This window comes from Lissotriton helveticus, chromosome 10 (genome assembly GCF_964261635.1).
Source record: "Lissotriton helveticus chromosome 10, aLisHel1.1, whole genome shotgun sequence".
NCBI lineage: Eukaryota > Metazoa > Chordata > Amphibia > Caudata > Salamandridae > Lissotriton > Lissotriton helveticus.
In genome coordinates, this window is record NC_136071.1 from 1,009,438,166 (window position 1) to 1,009,461,855 (window position 23,690).

The following is a 23,690-nucleotide window of genomic DNA, read 5'->3' on the forward strand; positions in this document are numbered from 1 at the left end:
CGTCTTGTCCTTGTGCACAGGCCAGCAGAGCAGCACCACGGTGCAATAAGCAATGACACCATTATGCTGGAATGTTTCTCCCTGTGTGCAATGGCAAGCACTGCAGCCCCACGGTGTAGTAAACAATGATATGACACTACAGGAGTCTTGTCTTTGGGTAGACAGGTCAGTACAGCAGCACAATGTGTACTTAGTAATGATGCCATGATGCTGAAATGTCCTTGTGTGCAAGAGACAGCACAGCAGCAGGGCGGTGCAATTAGTAACCATGCCATGATGCCGGAGTGCTGTCCTTGGGTGCACTGGACACAGCGCAAGACGGTGCAAAAAGTAATGACGACGTGATGTATAATGACGTGTCCTTGTGTGCAAGCCAGCACTGCAGCGCCACGGGGCAATGTGTCAAGATGCTGGAACCCTTGTGCCCAGAAGTGGGCCCAGCAGGACCAGGGGGCAGGAAGACGGTATACAGGAGTCTTGTCCTCGTCCTTACTGGTCAGCACAGCAGAACAAGGGGGCGGGGATGGTCGCGTCTTGTCAGGCACAGCAGACCCAGGGGTCCGGAAGTCACGACTCTGGGGACGTGTGCTTGAAGAGTCGAGACACCGCGAGCTGCGTCACGATGCCACAATTTGAGAGCCTGGCCCTTGCCTCGGGGGGCTTGTACACAGTCTAACTCAGGAGTGGCGGGTGTATCTATAGTCCTCCTGTATCAGAACCGAGACCTGGGACTGGGCATCTCTGGAGCTCTCGAAGCTAGAACTGAACAGATGTCCAAGAGCCCCACCGCCTCTTCCAATAGACTATCAACAGAGGACTCTCCCGGGATCAGCCAATACCACAACATAGCCATATTGTAATACATCTGGATCGAGGAATGGGGAACTCCACAGTCGGTATCAGTCGATGAAAATAAGACTGACCTGGAGAAAAATGACAACTATTCTGAAATATTAGGGAACTGTCATATGTATCAGGTGTGAAACTGGTACAAAGAAATTCGATTGACGGATGAGTCCGCAATGTAAGACCACTTGGACCACTGTAACGCTCCATGTATGGAAAGTGAGCAGTGAATTCAGAGACTTCTGTAGCACTTCGCTGAAGGATGAGGAAGAGGATTGTGCGGGCACCTCACACAAACATTAGAAATGACCAGCTAACAATGTACAATGTTAGGAAAATCTCAAATGGCTGAACTTTCAGAAAAAAATGATTTAATGCTGCAAACTATGTAATTTATAAATGACCCTACATTTCAGAAATCCAGCCTTACGATTTTGTGTCTAGAACACCTTGCATCACAGAAGTCAGAATCAGTGACATTCTTCTGATTACCTGTGATGGGTACACGCAGTGTTAGGTAATACTGTTGTTGCATCTATCTCCTGTAGGGACTGTGTGGTCTCATGGGCACCCCTGACCGAATCAACCTCTCTGCCGTGAAAGATGGGGGTAAATAAGTCCAGCTTGTCTACAGAACCCACAGCATTTAATCATGAGCCACAAGTCAAATGCCTTCATGTATCAGAAGGTGCCAGGCTGATGTCAACACCGTCCTCCATGAAGCCACATCATTGGATATATTTGCAGGTGACGACCTACAGTGCCCCTGGCTTGTCCAGTTCAGTGTGCTCCTAAGACTAGAATCTCGAAAACATATCGAGTAAGGCCAGATACATGCAAGATTTTCAGGATCACCGCTAGGGAAATGATTGCCATTTCGTTTTAAAGTATGTTAATGTTAAATTGATCTTCAAGAGGTTCTTCTGAAAATCTGGCATGGATCCAGTTCTACTGGACCTATGTTGCATACCACTGTTCCCAGTAGATGTGTATTTAATATTTACCTTTATGAGTATCCAAGCTTCCTAGTAATGTTCACCCCACACAACATAGGGGCACATTTGCAAGCCCCTTGCGCCACTTTTAACATGGGGAAAGTGACGCAAAAGTGGCGCAAGGGGCTTGTAAATCTGCCCCATAGTTCCTAAAATGACCACCAGTATTATACAACCTATCACTGCGGGATACAATAGGCTTTGTGTGTCAAACTTAAGCATGATGTGTCAACTCGAATGCTCAGCTTATCAAGATTGTCTGTGCACTCACGGCTGGGTCCCCATTATATTAAAATGTCAAATAGTAATATAGAATGTCGTTTGCAAGAGGAGGCAACCATATGCAATGTGTGAAATAGCCATTCCTGGGCCTTTCAGGGTGCAGAAACACCTTCATGCAACTTTTTCATGCTATGCAAAATTAACATAAGAAGCAAACAGAAACAATAAATGTGTATAAAAATGTCATTTATTTGAATATCCATAAAGATTTATGCAATCCAGAAAACAAGACTTTAGAGTCCCCACGGAGAGACTGCAGATATGTCACGTGCTGCACAGTACATCTGATGCGTGGTGTGAACAGGCTATGTGCTTCCAATGTCTTTGCACACTGTGGCGAAGCTGTCAGTCCACAAGTATTGTCCCCATTGGTCTTCCGGACATTTAAAGTGTCTTTAGTGAAATGCAAGGTAAAAAACACCAATCTCGCAGCAGCTTTGACAAGCAAGGCTGTATGTACCCTTGCTTTTCCAAGACAGAAGAGTTGACGTTTACATATAAAAAAGACGTACAAAAATGTGTAGACATCAGTGCTCACTGAACAGTGTACACTCTACATTGTTCAGGAGTGCCCAGACTTGTTTCCACGTTCCTCCGGATATACGATTTACACTAGCTGTGTAAATATGTACAAAAACAACCCTGTAACTTCTCCATACCATAGAAGAGTCAAGTCCCGCAACTGAGGGCTGCGTTTGGCAAGAACACAATCTCCAAGTTTCACCTTTGCCTTTTTTTTTACCCAAGTGCATTTATTGTTATCGGCCAGCCAAGCTGTAGCATACCCGCAGCTAATGTCGGGTGCTTCTTTGCAAGAAGGGCCAACTGTTGCCCGACAGTCTCTTTTCTATGTCTATTTTCCATGCAGTCAGCAAACTACATTTCCCCGCTATTAGCAGCTGCCTTCCAGGTCCTCATAAACTGAGTACTGCCAACGTCAAGGCTTGCACCTTCTTTCCCTTCTCCACACCGTTGCACTATTTGAACTATCGCATTGATCCTTGTTTGTTTCCAGGGCGGTCCCGGCATTGATGCAATGAATCAACCTCCACCTGCAGGCCATTCTTTCCCATGCACCATTGGGCGGGCCGCCATCTTAAGTCGCCGCCCATGCACCTGCAGACCATTCCTTCCCATGCACCGCCGGGAGGGCCGCCATCTTAAGTCGCCGGCGGACCCGTCCGCCAGAGCACTTTCTCTGCAGCAACCCAATGCGGCTGTTCTGGAAGAGTCGTCTCCCCCGAGGAGGCCTTCCATGGCACAGCTAGTCGCGCAATGCTGGCATCCTCTAGTGCCAGCTGTCGCTGGTTGGCAGTCCTCCAAGCTAAGATGACGCTAATGGGGAAAAATATATTTCTTTCTTGATAATGGAGGAATGTAGAAAAAGTTCAGTGGCTCTGCCCACCTCAAGGACAGAGCCACTTACACCGCAGAGCCAAAGGTGTCCTGGCGGGACGCCTGCGCCGCTGTGGGGCTGGGCGCCTGGGGGGACATGTCGTCCTCGGATGGGAGCCTGGACTGGAACTTCTGCATCTGCTCGGGGCTGGCCAGGTTCTTCAGCAGGCAGTTCTCCCGCTCCAGCTGGGAGTTCTTCTCCACCAGCTCCTTGATCTGCTCCTTCAGGGTCTCCACCTCCTCGCGGACGGCGTACATCAGGTGGTTTTTCACCAGATCCTGCGCAAGGAGAGAAAGAAAGCAGACATTAACATGGGAAGGAATGCAGGTTTCAATGAACATCCTACTGCATTGACATTGGGCTAAGGAGTCATTTATTGGGCGATTTCAGCCCCCCCCCCACGGGAAATTACTGTTCATCCAATTGGAAATGGTCTCTACTGCATCTAGTGATAACATTGAGAAGCCAATGGAAATTGTGCTGGTAAAATAGAAATGGCCACCAGAATCACGAAGAACTAGAAAACAATCAAGACAAAACTGGAATGAGTATATCAGACATATCTGTATATTGTTTATTCTGCCATGGGAGCTTAATACCATCCTGCCTCCATTTTGATGATTTTAACAAAGACATGCGTCTGGTTGTGTTAATGGGCTGTAAGGTCAGTGGTGTGTTTGTGGTCCTGTTGTTCTTTGCTGTGGGGCCTGTGTTTGGTTGGATTTATGGGCTGTAAGTACAGCAGTGTGTTTGTGGTTCTGTTGTCCTTTGCTGTGGGAATGTCTCATTAATAGACAGATTGTGGAATTGAATGGGTGTGGCTGGCGGTCTTGCTCAGGGCCTTGTAGTGTCTGGTGCTCTCCTTTTCGATAAGCAGAACCAGTTTGAGGTTAATTAAACACTTGGATAACTGGTTCGTGCAGTGCCTGGCATGTTGTTATTGGAGGGCGTTGATGGGAGGAAGGAGTCGCACCTGCAGCAGGGTAGAAGCCTGCAGCTGGATCGAGACGAAACCACTTCTAAGTGGACAAATGCGGCTTCTACCAGGGACAATGAACTTGTGCTGACAGGACACACACAGAATGTTGAAAAAGCCTGAGACTTCTGCTACCAAGATGACATTGTGATAATATACCCACGATAAATGCTTTAAATACATATGTGGTTAGGTGGCATCCATCTTAGAAAGGTAGACATGTCCTAGGGAATAGTTAACAATGTTACACTCGCACCACAGAATCCTTTCCTGCATGGAGAATAGGGATTGCATTTCAATGCTGCCATGACAGCCAGTTCAGAGGTGCTTCTGAGGCACGTGACCCTCAGAGTTGTTTTGAGAGTTAGAACTAACAGAAAATACAAACAATAGCTTGCGAGGGTGAGTCAGAGACTGGCATGCCATAAATGACAACTGGTTGCTGCACTCAAAAGGGCAATGTTGCAGGCTAAAAACACATACACGCCCTGGGGCTAACAGACAGTGTCATAGTGACGAAGGCAGACATATTCCAATTGATTGCCAACACATAGGCAGCGTAATCCCAAATAAGCATACAAAAGAAAACAGTGTTCTTGTTTCTATAAACAGACCACGCCCACATCTGAGCTCTCCTGAAACTGCTCAAGGTTTACGTGAACTCCCGGATGAAACTGATGGATTGTGCACACCTGTTTGAGGCGCTTTGATTGAGCTGTGACATTTTTGGCGCAACGCTGTAACGGTGATAGTTAATACCGACAGATGTTCTTACACAAGCACGTTGGTGTACTCACACATCCCATGTTACAAAGTTCTGTTCGGGCACCTTATATGTAAGTAAGTTTTAACATTTGCTGATACCCTTGGCACAAATACAAGCTGAGGAACTCTGCATGGATTCGTTTAGAGATAAATTGGAAACTTAACCTTGAACCCCCAGCTCTAATCGAAGCTCCCTCGTACGACTGAAACTGTCTGATCCTGGGCAAACCACGTGCAATCCATACTTTTTTTTAAATAAGCAAATGTTGGCGTGCTTGTAATTAAGTGTCGTGTCGGTAGCATGTGTCCTAAAAGGGACAATTCTACCCAGCGCGAAAACGTACGTTTGTCGTGTTGTGTCACACAGGTACCATGCATCAGTTAGGAGTTTAACTGTATCGTGCTTGAGTTTGTACCTGAAAGGTCTTCTAGGAAAGAACACAATGTCCCTGACTAGGCACACACCTGTGCACACAAGGGTCTGGCCGATGAGCCAGAAAAACACGAACGAAATGTAAACAAATGTGCAGCCAAAGTACAGGGCTCCCTCGGAGCACAAGTTGTTTATGATAAGACATTTGCTGGCACTTTCCGTGCCTTTTAATGCAGTATTGTATGTATTCGTTTTTAGAGTTTTAAATAACGCGAACATGATCCAAAAGGGTATCAAGGAGCTTTACATATATATCCAGGTGAGCGGGACGGTAAGAATCGGGGCTTCTGAAATATGCCCACCCCGTATCCAGGTACATTCTTCCTGCAAGCCAGAATATAAACACATCACGGTATTTTATCCTAGGCCATCGTGAGTGGGAGACTGCATGTTTTCCCACACCAATCGGGACCTAACACGGCTAGGCGTTTTATTTTCTTAATTAATGAATGACGTGATGTGGTTATTCTAAACGTATGCGTGCATAGATTGCATTCCTTCCTCGCTATAATTCCGACATAGGTATGCCACGCACGTTATTAATGTATATAAGGCAGTGTTTGTTGTTGTAGACCTGAGAGACTGCATTCTTTTCGCACACCACGCCAACCACACCCAGGCGCTTGTCCCCGAGCACTCCCTGAACTGGCCGCCCTTGACTATCTGCAGACTGCAGGCGGCCTTCGGCTGTGCTCCCAAGAAGGGGGGGGGGGCGGGGTGAGGGCCCCGTGCAAGCGCCACGCACTGCGACGAGCCTGGCTCCTAATATGGTAAGGGGGGGACCGAGGCGGTGACGTCATAGCGCTATGCACTATGCGTGCCATTGATCGGAAAACTGTTTTCCCTTCGTCTCCTTCACTTATGTAAGCTTTTAATCATAATGAGCCCCGTTAACCCCCAGGCTGCCATGAAGTATAAATATATGTAAACACTTGCCAATATTGAATGTGTTTAGACTTGTAGAGGTTCAAGGTGAAGTACACTCCAAAGCTATGTCTGGAGTTCAGCACAATGTAGCAGCGCTGCTGTATTTCTCCACGAGGTGCAAGGTGCATATTAGCAGACTAGTTGCCTACACTCACGTAAGTTATCCTATTTGGTGCCAATGCGCTTCGAAACCTGTTAAGTGGCGCTGCACACACTCCCTCACCGACTCCTTCCCGGTCGAAAGCAATCCCATTAGAAGTATGAACATTTTTATTACGTCAGCAGGCACACAGTCGGTAGAAGGGAGCACACAGACGGTCAAATGTGAGGTGCAACTGCCAGGAAGCCCTGCTCGCCCATTGGACCGCCTGGGCGAGCGGCACGTTAGCATGCACAGGTCAGCTCTCGGGTACCTGGGAACTGCCCTTGATGTAGTTTCCTACACCACAATAAATGCTGTGGGCTTCCTTTGCACACTGCTACTGGTGCTTTTGTGCCTTCATACAAGGGCCTGCTTTCGACACCAATGGATTACAAATAAAATATAAACAATGATCTAATAATATGCATGGGTTGCGCAGTAAGTGAAAATGTGGCATTCTGTGATCTGCAAGATCTGACAAGGGGAGCGGTTCATCCTTCCGAGGTTTGTACATTAAAAATGTGAGATGGGCATTGCTATTCATAGTGCTTCGACCAGTAATCTATATATAGAGAGCGCTATCTTTTATACCCAAGATTTCTGCAGTCTTTACCTAAAGAGGTCTGCACTGTTTGTTCGGGAGGCCCCAGGGGCTGCCTTGAACCCTTCGATTCGCGAGGCGAAACCCTGCAAGAGGCATGGTGAACCACACCGAGAGCCGCCGGGTCCAGTGTTTGTGTCGAGGGAGAGCCCCTCGGATCCCACCCCTCCCCCTTCCTTGGCTCTCCGCAGCTCTACTGCAGAGCCGCCCCGTCCAATGAGCGGAGCCGGCCGCGGGACAAACAAAGGGACCCGACTGCCAAGGAGTCTGCCCAGCAACAGCCAGCGCGGCCGCCAGAGGGGCAGCCTCCCGCTCGCGTTTAGGAATGCCTCCTCAGACAACCCCAGGCCGGGCTCGGCGGGACGCGTACTCTGCAGCATTTATTTACATTACAGCCCCGGCACACACTGCTGTTAACAGAGCCCGGGTGTAAATAACTGTTGCATACTGTCTGCAGCATGCCACTCAGTCACTGATTTCAACTACATTTCTGACAGACGGTGTTATTTCCCAAGGCTTCACAGTCTTCAAATATTTTTGCACAAATGTCCTCAATTCTATATGGTTCCCATACCTTAAACCCCCTTACATACGTTAAACGCCCTTGCATTTTTGACAAAGGGACGTTCTTTAAGCTTTCCAGCCCATAAAGTACTGTACATTTCGGTCTCAAAGTAACCATATTCTAAGGTGTCATTATTAGCAGTGCAGTAAATAAACGAAAATATAGGCTACAACAATATTTCTGCACCTGCCTGATTTTAGTTGCATTTTTACTGGAATATCAATAGCTGAAATATTAAATCTGGCGGTGATCTGTGCAAGTAAAACTTATAATGTGTAAATAAAAAACAAGCTTACCATGGCCTGTTCGATCTTGTTGTCAATTGCCACAACACTGGCCCCAGAAGTGCTGCAAAACACAAGAGAGAAGCTGGTGGTTGGACACAGGTCTCTCATACATCACGACAAACACAGTGAATACATCAGACACAGTGGCGATGCGCGTACCTCCTCGTGCACACCCCCGATCTCCTGCGCTTATCCGTGCAACTAAAGGGCCTTCGAGGAGCTGCGTCTTAACAACAAGGCCACAACAAAGGCAGCCGCCGGTGCGCGCCGCGCCGAGGGGACGGGCGAGTGATGGCGCGACGCTGCCTGCACCGCCCAGACTGCACGCAAGGGCTGCTTCCCTGACAACAAGAAACCGAAAGAGCAGGAAGGGTGGGGGAGGGCGGGGGAATCCCGCACGACTGGTCCATTCCAGTCCAAACCAGGAAAAGCCTGCTCAGACCGACTGTCTCGCAGACACAGGGCTTGAGGAAAAACACGCACCCGACACCGCAGGGAGTTGTACAGGTGGCACAAAGCGAATAAAAAAAATACACTTAAATAGAGTCCCTCTTGCGCTGTGCCCTGGACGATGTGCGTAAACAGGCGTCGCCGTGCAAGGTTGTCGACAGAGAACCTGCTGCTCTCTACACTCCACAGACTCTAAGAATCGGTGCACCACAGGCACTACTCGCTACACTACACCCCACACACGACGCCCCCCTGTTCTACGCCCTCAACTGCATGCATTTGTAGCTGGGATCATTTGTTTTGCAGCAGGGACACATCAAACATAAGATTCTGTACATATGCATTGGGCCATCTGAGTCCCTATTACCACCCAGATTGTGCGGAGAACAGGGGAAAGGACCACGTATCCCATATAGGGAAAGTGCAGACATTGTTAAAGTGCGCACATTGTTTGTACATCACACAATAACAAAAAATTAAACTACACATTTACTGACTCTCTCCCAATATGACAATGTGCCTTGAGAATAGAAAACTGTCTGCAAGTTTCATGGTCATCTGGCTTGGTGCAACATGCATACTTGTGCACCACACATGAAACTGCATCAAATAACCCCCTGGTGAGACGCATATTAAGGGCTATTCCCAACTTCATGCCCCTGCTGTGTGCACTTCCGGCCGCCCATAAGCAAGTCGTTATGCTTGCATAACTCGGACACCGTGATTACCAGTGCAGCCTCTCGCATATACTACCCTTCCTGGTCCCCTCCCCCACTGCCGGTTGGCACTGCACCGTGCCGGCGCTGTAGCAGAGCTGCGGATGATGCAATGCGGCCCCCGTTTTTTAAATGCCACGGAATCTTCCCAAATATTTTAATGTTCAGGTAGGTATTTACAAATCATTTCCAGATCTGCACGACAATGATTTTTTTTGACCCACAGCCCTGATGTTTTTACCCTCACGAATGCATATGGGATTGCCGGTCCTTGTCCCCAAGATATGCCGCTGATGGCCGATAATGTACACACAAATCCGCGCACACACAACCTGGAGCACATTCCCCGTATCTGTCGTTAATTACCTGTTGTCCAGTTTCACCGACACCACGTCTCCTCCCAGCAAAGAGGAGAAAAAGGAGATGGAAAAGTTGTGCATCTGGTACACTGCCACCTCCATTGGAGACTTGTACATTTCGGTACTCATTTTTGCAAGAATAATGTCGGTTTTGTGGGCTGCCTCCGCCGCGAAGCTTGTTTTCGAGGTGCACAAGGGTGCCTCCGCTGGTGTCGACCAAGCTTATGTTTTTGGCAGGCCGGAAGACAGGGTGAGATGTGCAGGGATTCTGCTCTGTCGTGAACAAGAGCACACAAGGCTCTGCGCAGTGGTTTGACAATTCACACTAACACGGGAGCTGCGACCAATTCCAGCGCACCCCAGGTTCTGAATGCTATTTCTGCGCCCGGCACGCTTTTATAGGAGGCTCCGGCTGTCGTCACATGGTGTCAGATCCCTGTATGCAAATGAGCACGCGCGGGCCGCGGACTCGCCGACCCCTCCCTGAACCTCGGCAGGAACAGTAAACACCACAGGACTTTCTTCTGCCAGCCTTGCTGCTCTTATCTCAGCGCACCCAGCCTGCAGACAAACACCCCACTCCGAACACTATGTCTCCGAGGCAGGCTGCAAGAAACCTGCAGACTTGGGAAATATTATTGCCCCGGACTGTTTTGATTGTGCCCTGGTCGTGGTGTACCCGCGTGCACGGCTGTTTCACGCGCACACTTGAATTATGTAAATGAGCCTTGGAATCTGCACCGTGAAAAACAATGCAATAATAGCGGCGAATCCCATACCAGCCGCTAGTGGAATATTACCGAGAACATAATGTCCCGCAGCGAGTCCAAAAGTCCTGTTGGAAGCAACTAGGCACGTCTCGTGTCTGTGGGAGACTTTGTTTTGGCTGCAGAAAAACTTTTAAAAATGTGCTCTTCTTAGCATTTGGAGACAGTGAGTTATTTTACAATTTGTAATGTGAGTACAGACGTATTGTCGCATATGCAATGCTATTGTTTTAAGAAGTCCATTAGTAAGTAATTGACTGAACTATTACCAAATAAAATCGGCATCAGAAGTACGGAAGGCTAAGTCTTCCCTGCTGCTGTGCATTTAAACTTTTGCTGCAAAGATCACACTAGGGTTCAGCCACATGTGATTATTTATGCGCCTACCCTCTGTGGTATTTTACCGGTTGCTTTATGGTCTTCAGTGCCCCTTGGAGCCCGTGCACCGAGCTGTCCAGCTCACAAAAGTGGTTTGTTGTAAAAAAGTGCAAAACAGGAGGGTCTTCGAGGCCTCTGAGATGCAGCTGCTGGGATGTGCCCGCCTCGTCTGCTGCTAATGATACATAACAAAGCACTTATTTAAGCCGCTTCTAGGCTCTAGGGCCCTCTTCTCTGCGATGGCATTTGAGGGCACCAATGCATCAATGCATCTCCTCATGGACACAGAATGGGGCAAAACCAGGGCAAATGGAATTATGCAACAGGGGAGGACCACAATATGCCACAGGATTGACTCAATTATGCGGCAAGAAAAGGCAATTTATGCAGGGGAAGACAAAATTATGTGACAGGGTTGACTTAATTATGTGGCAAGATAAGGCAATTTATGATGCGCAATGCAGCACATTTTGTGGTTGTATTACTCATTATTTTGACATTTGTTACTCATCTTAACACTGTCTAGAGAAAGGTTTTACCTCAGTAGTACCAGTTTAACAACAATAAGGAAGTGAAAGGTGACCAGTCAACCTTTACCAATGAATGGCCTTCCATTGTGCTGCAGCACGTCGTCGTTTTTAGTAACTTTTTATTGTTAGAACTAGAAACTCATTTCTTGGTTAAAATCTGCACATTAATGCAGCAGGTGATGGATTATACGGCAAATGCAACACATCCGTAATTATGCGGAAAACGTCAGGGTCACTGAATCACACTATTCCTGTGGCCATATTTAAACCCATCTGATACATCAAGTTCCTAGTGTGGAGATTTAAGAAAGAAAGGTTGATTCCTTTCCGCTTGGTTGCATTGGCGGAGAAGGTTTAGGGTGGATTCTTTTTGGTAAATAATTCCATTACAGAATTCTGTGAGCCCTACATTATCCATTAAGGAATACTGGGGCAAATACATCAGTGGAAAATTGAGCACTTAACAAAAATTACGATATTCGGATAGTCCAGGAAAGGGGTGGGATGTCTAGGAGAGAGAGAAAGGCGGGCGGGAGGAGGGGGGTGTGCGCGTCTGCAACTCATGCAACTGCCCTGGTATTGGGAGAGAGGGGTGGGGGGAGAGTGAGCAGACTCAAAAAACCCTTTAAGTGTGAAAAAGGCCGCTTTATTGGAACAGGTGCACATTTACAAAATACACAAACTCGGCAACCGCCTCACAATCTAAACCACAACCCAAGTTTTTGTTCGTTTTTATTTCACACCCAAAACCCCGCCCCCACCCCACACCCTCCATCACACCCACCCCCACCCGTACATACCCAACACAAAACCATACAAACCCCAATAACATTATAACATTATAACATCACCTAATAAATATAATCTTACATCTCTGACTATAAACCAACAGAACATATCCCCCGATCCATATTCTCCGAACCCCACGTCAATCAAACTGAACAATCCCCAAACAATAACCGATACAACTAACGGGTCCAACTTGGCCCAAAACTGACGATCACATAGCAAAACCGCCACGCACCTGTCCCAAGCGACAAAGCACAACGTAAAACCCCATGAACACATGTTTCAAACCGCAGCCAAACGAAAGAAATAAATAAATAAAATCCCTTAAAAAAGGGGAGAGGGGGGGGGGGGGGACAAAAAATTCTAAGCTCAACCGGCCACCAGGTCACCAAGCCCAAAATGGTGCCCGGAGCGAGGAGCCCCGCCCATTCATAGGGGAGCGCACAAAACAACTAAAACCAGCCCAAAAAACGCCCAAAAAGAACCTGCTAGAAAGAATACCCCACCCGGATCTCCCAAACCGCCCGGGGGAGGAGACCTCCCGGAGGTCGGCTGCCCTCCCCCAAGCCCCCCTTAGTGAAGTATGAGTTAAATATAGCGCGAAGTTGTTTCATAAATATGAAAGCTCGCAGTTTTGCGCTATTACTACTGTTGATATATAAATACAAGTATTTCGTGTTCTCTTAGAAAAATAGAGGTTATATTTCTTATTGGAATTGGAGTCTGCCGCCTAGCTGTCAGTCTTGGCCAGTCCAATTGTTTACTGATCGCTCACCGTTACCTACCCATCCCCCAGTAGCTTCCAACACAGAAGCAAGCGAGCCGAGCTGGACTGGCCTATAGGGCAGTGGGACAAGGGCAGATGTGAAAGGCCTATTGTATTGGCTGTTTGTCGGTCTGTTTTTTTACTGTTGATTTCTCTGATATTACACAAACATTGCCTGTGGCAAGCACAAATGCGTACTGACTCCCATAGCTTGCAATACGCCAAGTGTTCTCTCTGCATGTTCAGTAATCCCGATATGCAATCTTGGGCCACTAATTTAGCTACCTATCAGCTATGTGATATATATATATATCTTTTTTGGGGGGGGGGGGGGGGGGAGATCAATGTGGGTACTTTTTTTGGGTGGCCCAGATCTATTTTCTACCCGAGTCAACTGTCCAACTCTGCAAGCAAGGGGATATAAGGGTGAAAGAGCAGGGAGCGAAAACAGCAACATCATTTTGGTATGGGAATAAAAAGACAAAAAACACTGAAAGTCCGCGAAGTGTGTCAGTCATTAAATGCAACCAATCAGCGGTCATCAGTCATATGCTGGTAATGCACTAAGCTTATGCAATGTTTCTTTTTTTCCAGGCAGCAGAACTGTCATTTGTTGGGAACTCGGTAGGGTTTCTTCCGAGACGATCCATCAGCTGAGGCACAACAGACGGCCCAAAAACATGTTTTGGCTGCTGAAGATCGCAGCGGAACTCCGTGCCTCAGCCCTTAATGGAGTGCTGTGCTGCCACCTGCCGGGCATTGTGAGCAGGCTCCTTGGCACAGAAAGAATTGCGTGAGAACGACTTGTTTTCTGAGGGTGATGCAACCTAGCCGTTGTTTACACCACAGTGCATCCGTGAAAGACACGGGACCTTTGCGAGCAGAAGAAAAGCAGCGAAAATACTGCTTTTTGGAGGAAAATTATTACTGATCGTTAGAACTTTTCTCCCATAAAAGTGGCAAACTGAATTATTTGTGTCCAAATAGTTACAACTCATGTACACGCATTAATCTTATTAGATCTTATTCTTAACAGCTGTTGAAGTGCATTAAAATAAAATTGGGAACTGTGGTCCCGAGTGCAATGTGGTGGTGTCGTAAGCGTGGGCGTGGCTACAAATGAACAAAATATTCTATGACTATTGTGTTGGCCAGTCATCTTTAGGTAACTGCATGTAAAATAAAAAAGATAGGCAGGTCAAACGAATCAGTGGAAATGCGCTATTTTATGAAACCTCTAGTTGTTATTGCAATGACTGCAGGGGTTTGCGTATTTAGCCAGAGGGCCACATAATTAAAAATTTGCAAACATTTGTGACAAGAATTTTCAATTCTATTAAGGACACGGAGGCGAGGGTTATGCTTTCTCCATTTCTTTACTACAGACAGCAGCCAATAGTAATACAGTAAAGAAAAAACAGAAACTACAACACCCATGAACACCTGGGCTACCATAGAGACTGTATCCCTATATAAACTGGCTAGAGGATATCACTTCCTCTTTCTTTGCGTAACAGTTAATCAGAAAAAAAGTCAAAAGTCAACTCAAGTGAACCGGAGCCATCCAGCAGGAGACATCCCAAGTCCAAAGGAAGGCGAAACAGGTGAAGGAAATCCCAGGCACCAAGTATTCGGAAGACTCAGCAAACAGCTACAAGTCTGGAAACCAACAGCGAAGGCCAAAGAAAAAACAGAATGGACTGTAGAACATCCTCACTTCTGATCAGATCCTGAAAGAAAATCAGAGCTGTAACACACCATCCCAAAACCAAGGAACTCCAAGGTATTAAGGGTAGGGAAGAAACATTACAATAAAAGAAACCAGAACAATGTCATAACATATACAAGCATACAGTAAAAATATGCAGATAAAATATATGGGTGGGATAATCCTCGCCTCCGTGTCCTTAATAGAATTGAAAATTCTTGTCACAAATGTTTGCAAATTTTTAATTCCATGGCAGGACAGGAGGCTCAGATTATGCTTGTTCAAAACTGCGCCACCACAACAGAAGCAATATCAACAATTGGCTTGAAATAAAATGTTTTGAAAACAGAATCGGAAGACCAATCAGCGGCCTTCATAATATCAGTCAAAGTCACTCCAACAGAAAAGGCTTTAGATGCCATGGCTCCCCGAGCAGAATGGGCTCCGAAAATGGAGACATCAATTCCAGCTTCAGACATAAGCCAACGCACCCAGCGCGCCAAGGTAGCAGGCGCCACAGGCTTAAAGGGCTTTTGTAAAGCAATTAATAACTGACCAGACAAGTCCTGCCGAAAAGGAGCTGTACTCACCTCATAATCCTTTATGCATTGTACAACACATAATTTGGAATTCTGCGGAAAAGCAGGATACGTGACAGAGGAGGTATTACATTTAGTACGCCTAGAGATGGTGAAAGTGACTCCGTCCGGAGAGAATGATCGACCCGCCAAGTCTAAGGCCCGAACATCCGAAACCCGCTTGCAGGATACCAAACATAAAAGCATTGTCAACTTTGCTGATAACTGTTTCCGGGACAAGGAAGCGTTAGCAGGCCAAGACTCCAGAAAACGTAAAACAATGGAGACATCCCAGAGAGACACATACTTGGGACAAGGCAGATTTACCAGCCTGACACCCCGTAGAAGTTTAGAAATTAAGGGATGTTCCCCCACAGGTTTCCCATCAACCATGTCATGGCCCGCAGAAATCGCAGAGCGAAAATAATTGACCGTCCTGTAAGCAAGACCTGAAGAGGCCAGAGAAGCGAGAAAATTCACCACTACAGTAACATCTGCTGAAGCGGGATCCAAATCCCGTTCAGAACACCAGTTACCCCATCGTCGCCAAGCGGAGACATAACGCTTGTGGGTATTGGGGGCCCAGGCCTCTCCGATAAACTTTGCAGCGTCTCTAGATAATCCAGAGACCTGCCAGCGTTCCCCGAAATCCGCCACGCGACCAACCGGAGCTGTCCTGACAGAATTAGAGGATGAGGGTTGAGCAGGGGATCCAACAACAGGTTCCTTTTCCGAGGAAGAAGGAGCGGCGTCGAGCAACTCATTTCCATCAGAACCGGAAACCAAGCTTGAGCCGTCCACAGAGGAGTGATCAGAATGATTTCCGACAGAAAGAGCTTTGTCCGAGCCAACACCCGCGGAATCATTGCGAACGGGGGAAACGCATAACAGAGGTGATGAGGCCAGTGCTGCAGAAAGGCATCCGTGGCCAGAGCCTCTGGATCCGGACGCCAACTGTAAAACCTGGGCAGTTGAGCATTGAGGCGGGAAGCGAACAGATCTATCAACGGACGACCCCAAATACGGGAGAGACTCCGAAACACCCTGGGGTGAAGCCTCCAGTCGCTGAAATCCAGCAGATGGTGAGAGTGCCAATCTGCCACCTGATTGTCGCGACCCGGGAGATACTCCGCAATAAGAGTGATCTTCCGCTGGAGGCAATAATGCCAGAAATCTTTGGCGATCTCCGCCAAGAGTCTCGATCTCGTCCCCCCTAGTTTGTTGACGTACCGAACCGCAGAAATGTTGTCCATGCGAAGAAGTATGCAACAATTTGTCGCTTGAGGGGCAAGACAACGGATCGCAAATGAGCCTGCCAGGAGCTCCAGACAATTGATATGAAGATCCAATTCCTCGCGAGACCAACGACCTCCCGTCGACACCGACCCGCAACGGGCTCCCCAGCCCCGAAGACTGGCATCCGATTCCAGAACGACATCCGGGGTAGACCAGAAGAGGGCTTTCCCGTTCCAAGCTTCCATGTGTTGAAGCCACCATAGCATCTCTGATTTGGCTTCCTCCGAAAGAGGAACCAGATCGGAATAACTCAGTCCTTTCTGTAAATGTCTGATCTTGAGCCGTTGAAGGGCCCGGTAATGCAATGGACCCGGAAAAATTGCCTGAATGGAGGACGCCAGAAGGCCGACAATCCGAGCAATCGATCTCAACGACACTCTCTGTTCGGACAAGAGTGATTTCAACTCCCTCTTGATGGACCTGATCTTATGGGATGGCAGAAGGAGCTGACAAGAGATCGAATCCACCAGAAATCCCAAGAACTCGATCGACTGAGTGGGAAGCAAAAGAGATTTTTGAGGATTTACTAGAAAGCCGAGAGATTGCAAAAGGTCTACCGTCCAATTCAAGTGTGTTTGCAACTGAATCGGACATTGAGCCATCAGAAGAATGTCGTCGAGGTAAATTATTAGACGAACACCTCGCGCCCTCAGAAATTCCACAACCGGCCGAAGAAGCTTCGTGAAGCACCAAGGTGCTGACGAGAGGCCGAATGGGAGTACCGTGTACTCGTACCATATCCCCAACCACTGAAACTGGAGATACCTGCGATGAGGTTGAAACATTGGGACCGACAAGTACGCGTCCTTCAAATCCAGGCGAACCATCCAGTCGCCCTCGCGAAGAAGATCCCTGAGTAGATGGATGCCTTCCATCTTGAAGTGGCGATAGACCACCCCACCGTTGAAGTCCCGGAGATTGAGAACTAATCGTGCTCCGCCCCCTCTCTTCTGCACTAGGAAGACGTTGCTCACAAACCCCTGAGGATGGCGTGTTTTTCGAACTACAGCCCCTTTTGCTAGAAGAGATGTGATTTCCTCGGAGAGGATCTTTTGATCTTGATGGGAAAAATGAAGGGGAGTAGGAAGACGAGACTGACAGGGGGAGCTGTAAAACTCTATTCTGTATCCCTGAACTGTTTGCAACACCCAAGCATCGCTGGAGATCATGCGCCAGTTCTCTAGAAAAAAACGCAGTCTGCCCCCCAGAAAAACCTCTGAATAAGGAATTATCCTCACCTGAATTGGAGTACTCCTGTCTTCCTCCTTGATTTCTGCCATATCCTCCTTTATTGCCTTGCCCACGACCTTTGCGGGAGGGGTAAAAATTGGCCTTTGAACCTGAGTTGAAAGAGGACTGATTACCTCCCTGTTGGGACTGGTTGCCACGCTGCTGGCCAGAACCTCGGCCGAACGAACGTCCCCTAGCACGTCCGGCCCACCCAAAAACCGGACGGAAAGCCCTTCGAAGAGAATTCTGCGCCTTATCCAGGCCACTGAAAGTTGCTACGAACTTTGTTAGCTCTTTAAGAAAAGGCTGTCCGAACAGCAGACCCTGAGCCAAATGACCCGATTCCGAAGAGGCCAATTCTGTCAACTTCGGATCCATCTTTAAAAGAATGGACCGCCGACGCTCCGTGGACAGAGCACAATTGGCGTTTCCCAACATGCATACTGCTCGCTGAGCCCAACCAATCAAATCATCAGGGTCAATAGAAGAACTAGACTCCTTTGCGAGATACCCCAGATCCAGCAATTTGGTCAGAGGACCAAGTAAATCCAGAAGCTTATCCTGGCATATACGCCAGGAACGGCCAATACCCTTAGAGGGATCTTTGGTAAACTTCTTGAGGTAAGTCAGAATTGTGGGGTCCACCTCTGGAGTACAAGCTAGCTTGTCTGCCAAATCTGGTCGGGGACATTCTGAGCGCAGACGAGTGCGCACCTCCTGATCAAAAGGTTCTCTGATATGATCCTGAACATATTCAGCAACTTCAATGGAAGGGAGCCAAGATTTAGAGTTAGGGTGGACAATGTCCGCCGGTTCAAAAGTTAACACTTGAGGTCTGGACGGAGCGTCCACATAGTGCTCCTTACGGGCTTTTTTGGCAGGGGGAGGTGCATAAGGGTCTGAAGAAGAAGAAGATGAATCATCCGTGTCATCAGGAGTATGAGACGCCTTAGAAGATTTTTTAGAAATACTGGTCGATTGCAGAGTTTTTGCCAATTTTGAAAAATCTTGAGTATGTGGATTTTTCGGTGATTTATTGGTTTTCTTCGATGAGGTGGAAGGAAGCCAACCCTGCTGGGTGGCATAATCCGTCAAAGGACGTTTGAGAGGTCCTATAGCGCGAACCAGCGCCGTTTTAACTGATTGTTGCACCCCCTGGTCAAGGGCGGTCACCAACGTGTCCTCAAAGGACTCCTGGTCATTGTCGACCTCATAATAGTCGTCCTCCTCTTCACCATACTCAGCCATGGTGAAATATGCACAAAATATATAGGAAAAAATTGACAAAGAATCAATAAAGAATAGTAAATTCTCTCTGAAAGCCCACAGAGGAGAACGCTAGTGGCCAAAATATAATGCAACCACACAGGGGGAGTGACAGAAAAACCCCAAGCAAGCCCTGAAGCAATTAAATAATGAGTAAAATGTGGAGGGAACCGGCTTGCAAAAGAATATGCCACTCTAGGCCAAAAGCCTCTATAAATTTTCCAACTCCCACTCTTAACTGTGCAGGGGCGTCAGTTTGGGGCTCCCTGGCAGGCTGTGGGCGAAAGGCTTCTACAAAACGCTGCCTCAGGCGTGTCCGTCACCGCACTACAAGCGGAGCTTCATAGAGGGCTTCTGCGCATGCGCAGAAGCCCGCCTGCACACATTCAGGAAGGAGCGTCGCGCGACTGAAGCGCGCGACCTCCAGAGCCCCGTTCCCACTCCACCGGCAGCAAAACACGGGCACAGAGCGCCCGAGTATAATGAGAGGCGACCCGCGCTCTCAGAACCATAAGCGCCGCAAGCCGGAGCGGAGGAACAGAAGAGTAAACAGTACCGGCAATATAAAATCAACACAACAGGTGAGCGCCGAACGAGCGCAAGTGAAAAACTGTGACAAAGCGAGCAATGAAGCAAGCGCTAAACGGTACAGCTATGAAATGCCATAAACAGTAACAGTGAAATAGAGAGAAAAACTTAACTCGGCTGCGAAGCAGCAAAGAAAGAGGAAGTGATATCCTCTAGCCAGTTTATATAGGGATACAGTCTCTATGGTAGCCCAGGTGTTCATGGGTGTTGTAGTTTCTGTTTTTTCTTTACTGTATTACTATTGGCTGCTGTCTGTAGTAAAGAAATGGAGAAAGCATAATCTGAGCCTCCTGTCCTGCCATAGAATTGAATCTTGGTTGGTGCAGTGGGAAATAGTAACTTGTGTATCTTTAGTGCTACGAGCTTCCAACTTTTGACAGAACCAGTGTGAATAAGTATTTGTTTAAACTTGTTTTACACACAGTACAAAAGTAAGATAGGCCGCCACAAAATGCACAAAACAATTCAGTTTTAAGAAAAAAAGGGCTTCCAATATATACATTTAAGTAATACACAGACTGTACCTAACGCAAAAACGTTTTATATTTTATAACTGTTAAAAACACACACTCCACAGCTCAGCTGGTAACTCCCTTAAAAGGCTTCTAAACAATAATACATCTTTGTCATCAGAAAGCTTCAAGCGAGTCCATCAATTAAAGATGATACAGGCTTCCAATTAGCCTTTACATTTGAAGATTAACCAAATGCACACATTTACATTTCTTGCAGCCAGCAGGTAGCAGGCACTCTGGCGAGGAAGCTTGTGTCTTGTTCAGCTGTCTGTCCCTCTCTCTGCATCACGGCACAGGAGACTCCCTCCCTTCCACTTCAGCTGAGGTATCTTGACTGCCGGAATTACCTGTCCCAGGACAGTTGTCTTTTAACAAAAGTGGGGGAACTGTTTTTGTGAAATAAAAAATGGATGGGCAGATCATGCCCCACAAATCCCACCCCTTTTGACCTCTGGATCTTAGCATTAATACTGTCTAGGTTAAAGTTTTACCTCATGAGTAAAAGTTTAAAATCTGAGTACAACAATCAATTACAGAGGTGATCTGTTAAACATTGCACGAGTCTGCCAATGCAGGGCAACACATCTGGCACGGTCTTTTACTAATGTTCCGTTTCAGTTAGAAACACAATTTTATTGTTGTTGAAATCTACAAATTATGCTGCTTACGGTGGATTATGTGGCAAGGGCTGTAAATGTATAATTATGTGGAAAGGGTTGGGACTGCAGAATCAGATAAATCCAGTGCCCCAGCACCAGGCGCATGGTGGCTGGGAGTTTAGGGGGACATCACTACGTGATGAGATAGTCTCCCTAATCATAGCCTGCCAAGCTACAGGAACATCAAGCCTACCTGTGAGAGCTGGTGAGCACGTGCACGGGAAATAACCCCAGCAAGGCGGGGGGTGGGGGGGGCTACAAATAGCACCAACAGGCAAAACATGCCTGTTGCAACAAGAGTTCCTCTTTAAACCATGAATACAACTCAGTGCTGCGCAAGTCATAGAGAGGAGATGGGCCGCCACAGTCAAGAGCCACCTACATCAAAGCACCGCTCATGGGTTCATTTATCAAAGAATAGTGGCAAGGAAGGGAAATCAAGGTCACCACCGGAAGGGGATGGTCCTGGCCTCTACAAGTACAGTGAATCCCAAAGTACCTGCCCTTCTGTTGATACTGCGGAGGGTCAACAACTTATCAAGAGGAATGACCGACAAAGGGAAAGAAGTGCTCAAAATGTGGAAAGAGGAACAATTTCACTGAGTGTATAGAGTTCGGTGAATAAGCAAAACATGCTACCAAGATGGTGACATAGAGCCAGTGTGTTCTAAAATTAGGCAATATCATGAAATGAAAATACCACATATTGTATAAGCCATGCAGATAAAGGAATGAGGCTGGCATGCACATGGTAAAGCTGTTTGGTGGTGTTTGGTGCCTAAGGGCCTGATTAAAAGTTTGGCGGTAAGGGAACCGCCATCAAAACGGCATTGGGAACCCCGCCACCGAGTTGGAAGTCCGCCTGCTGTATTAGGATGTTGGCGGTTTGCAGAATGAAAGACTGCCGGAGCACCAACCCCACTGCCAGCCATTCTCTGACTGCCTCAAAGGCAGTAGGGGAAAGCAGCTGTCAGAGGGCGGTACAGACAAGTTCACCACCGTCAGGATTACGAGTTGGCTTTCCGTCAGGCCAACCGTAGTGGGAAGACCTCCTGCTTCGAGTCAGCAGAATCAAAGGAATGGAAGACCTCCTGCTTCGAATCAGCAGAATCGAAGGAATTGGGGTGCCTACTCACCTATTTCCTTTTCTTCCCTTCAGTCTCCCACATGGATCCCTTCTTTGAAGGCCAACTTCACAGCAGCATCTTGACCACAATGAAAACAACCCTGATGGCACCAAAATCCAGATAAGTCTCTTTTGCAGTATTTACTCATTAACTGGACTGGGTACATAAGGTCCAGATTCCAGCAATGAGAATGTATTGGTAATAGGTATTTTTTCATGTGTCATGCATATGTGTACATTTAACACTTGTGCAGTCAAAATAAAGACACCCGCATTGACACATATGAAAAAGTGGCGGTCTTCTTTGGACTGCAGCTGCAGCGATATGGTGGTAAGACCGCCAAACTCGTAATTAAGTCCTAAATCTCTTTATGCTCTACTAGGGCATATAGTGTCTTAAAGACATGCAAGTCCATATCCACTACAATTGAGCAATCAACCCAGTAGCACTGACACATCTATGAGTACCTTTCACCTCTGACGGGAGCTAGAGAAGGACCTGGTTAAGTTACTAAAGACTGAATTCATGGCTGATGCAGGAAAACCACATTACCACCACGATTGAAGGAATTCTGGTGAGCAATAACAAGGTTCAGAGATTTTCCAAATGACACCTCAATGCAGGGTATCACCAACTAGAGTTGCATCCCAATTTGTGCAGCATCAAAGCTCTTAGGCCTAAGTCTAAGCTATGGAGTATTATCAGTGGTTAGGGCTTTCAGAAATCTATGAAAGAGGAAGTGCCAGGAATCCAGTGGGTCCTGAATGTGACCAATGACACTCTGATCCAGGTCAGGATCAATCAAAAATTTCATTGGGGACCGAAAGTCCAATTTTGGAAACTGAGGGAGCATGATCTCAGGTTAAACAAAGAAAAGTGTGACCTCCTGAAGATCATCCTGAATTCTTGGTGGATATCTTTCTAACTGGAACAGGGAGGGCGGATCCTGTAAATTTGCAGATATCAAAATAGCCCACCCCACAGAGCATGCAGGAGATCTGCATCTTATTGGGTATGGTCAACTACTGTGCGTGGTTTGTCTTCAACCTGGTTAACACTCAGTGGGCCCCTCTGCAAGTTGCTGAAGAATAAGACAGAATGCAGAGTGGGTCTAGCTCAGGTGGAAGGGTTTGAGAGGAAGCAAGAGGAAAGAAGAGGCTCTACCTGCGGAGGAAGAAGGCACATGACAGTGGCCTACTTCAGCCCTCGCCCAAACACTGATCTTGCAGTGAACACCAGTTCATGCAGGCTATAATGTGTCCTTTTTCACAAAGAGGGCACAAGTAAAACATACCCTCGACCTCAAAAACTACAGACCCATCTCCCTGCTCCAGATCCCAGCGAAACTCATCGAGAAAGCCATCAACAGCCAACTCGCCATATTCATTGAAGAGCAGAACATCCTTGACTCCTCCCAATCACAGTACGGAAAACGCCCTCCTCGCCGCAACAGACGACATAAGCACCCTACTGGACGAAGGAGAAACAGCAGCCCTCATCCTCCTCGACCTCTCAGCGGCGTTCAACACAGTCTCTCACTGCACCCTAATACACAAACTCCACGATGCAGGGTTTCAAGACAAAGCTCTCAACTGGATCCGCTCCTTCCTCTCTGGCAGAACGTAGCGGGTCAGACTCCCCCCTTTCCTCTTGGACCCTACACCAACCACCTGCGTAGTCTACCCGGGGTCCTTCCTCTTTCCTTCGCTCTTCAACGTCTACATGGCTCCGCTCGCCCCCATCGTCAGAACCT

At 47.4% G+C, this 23,690-nt stretch overlaps 1 protein-coding gene and 1 long non-coding RNA gene across 2 annotated transcripts; one reads left to right on the forward strand and one right to left on the reverse strand.

Moving 5' to 3' along the window:
- Window positions 1–2,292: 2,292 nt before the first annotated feature.
- On the reverse strand, window positions 2,293–10,112 carry TSC22D3 (TSC22 domain family member 3). The gene is made up of 3 exons (XM_078663687.1): window positions 9,748–10,112; window positions 8,225–8,276; window positions 2,293–3,797 (listed from the first exon to the last, which is right to left on the reverse strand). The coding sequence occupies exons 1-3, from the start codon at window positions 9,867–9,869 to the stop codon at window positions 3,546–3,548; spliced, it is 426 nt and encodes a 141-aa protein (XP_078519813.1). The 5' UTR covers window positions 9,870–10,112; the 3' UTR covers window positions 2,293–3,545.
- A 136-nt stretch (window positions 10,113–10,248) lies between these two features.
- LOC144785588 (uncharacterized) lies at window positions 10,249–14,042 on the forward strand. The gene is made up of 2 exons (XR_013601975.1): window positions 10,249–10,697; window positions 13,565–14,042. It is a non-coding gene; the product is annotated as an uncharacterized LOC144785588 (long non-coding RNA).
- Window positions 14,043–23,690: the final 9,648 nt, after the last annotated feature.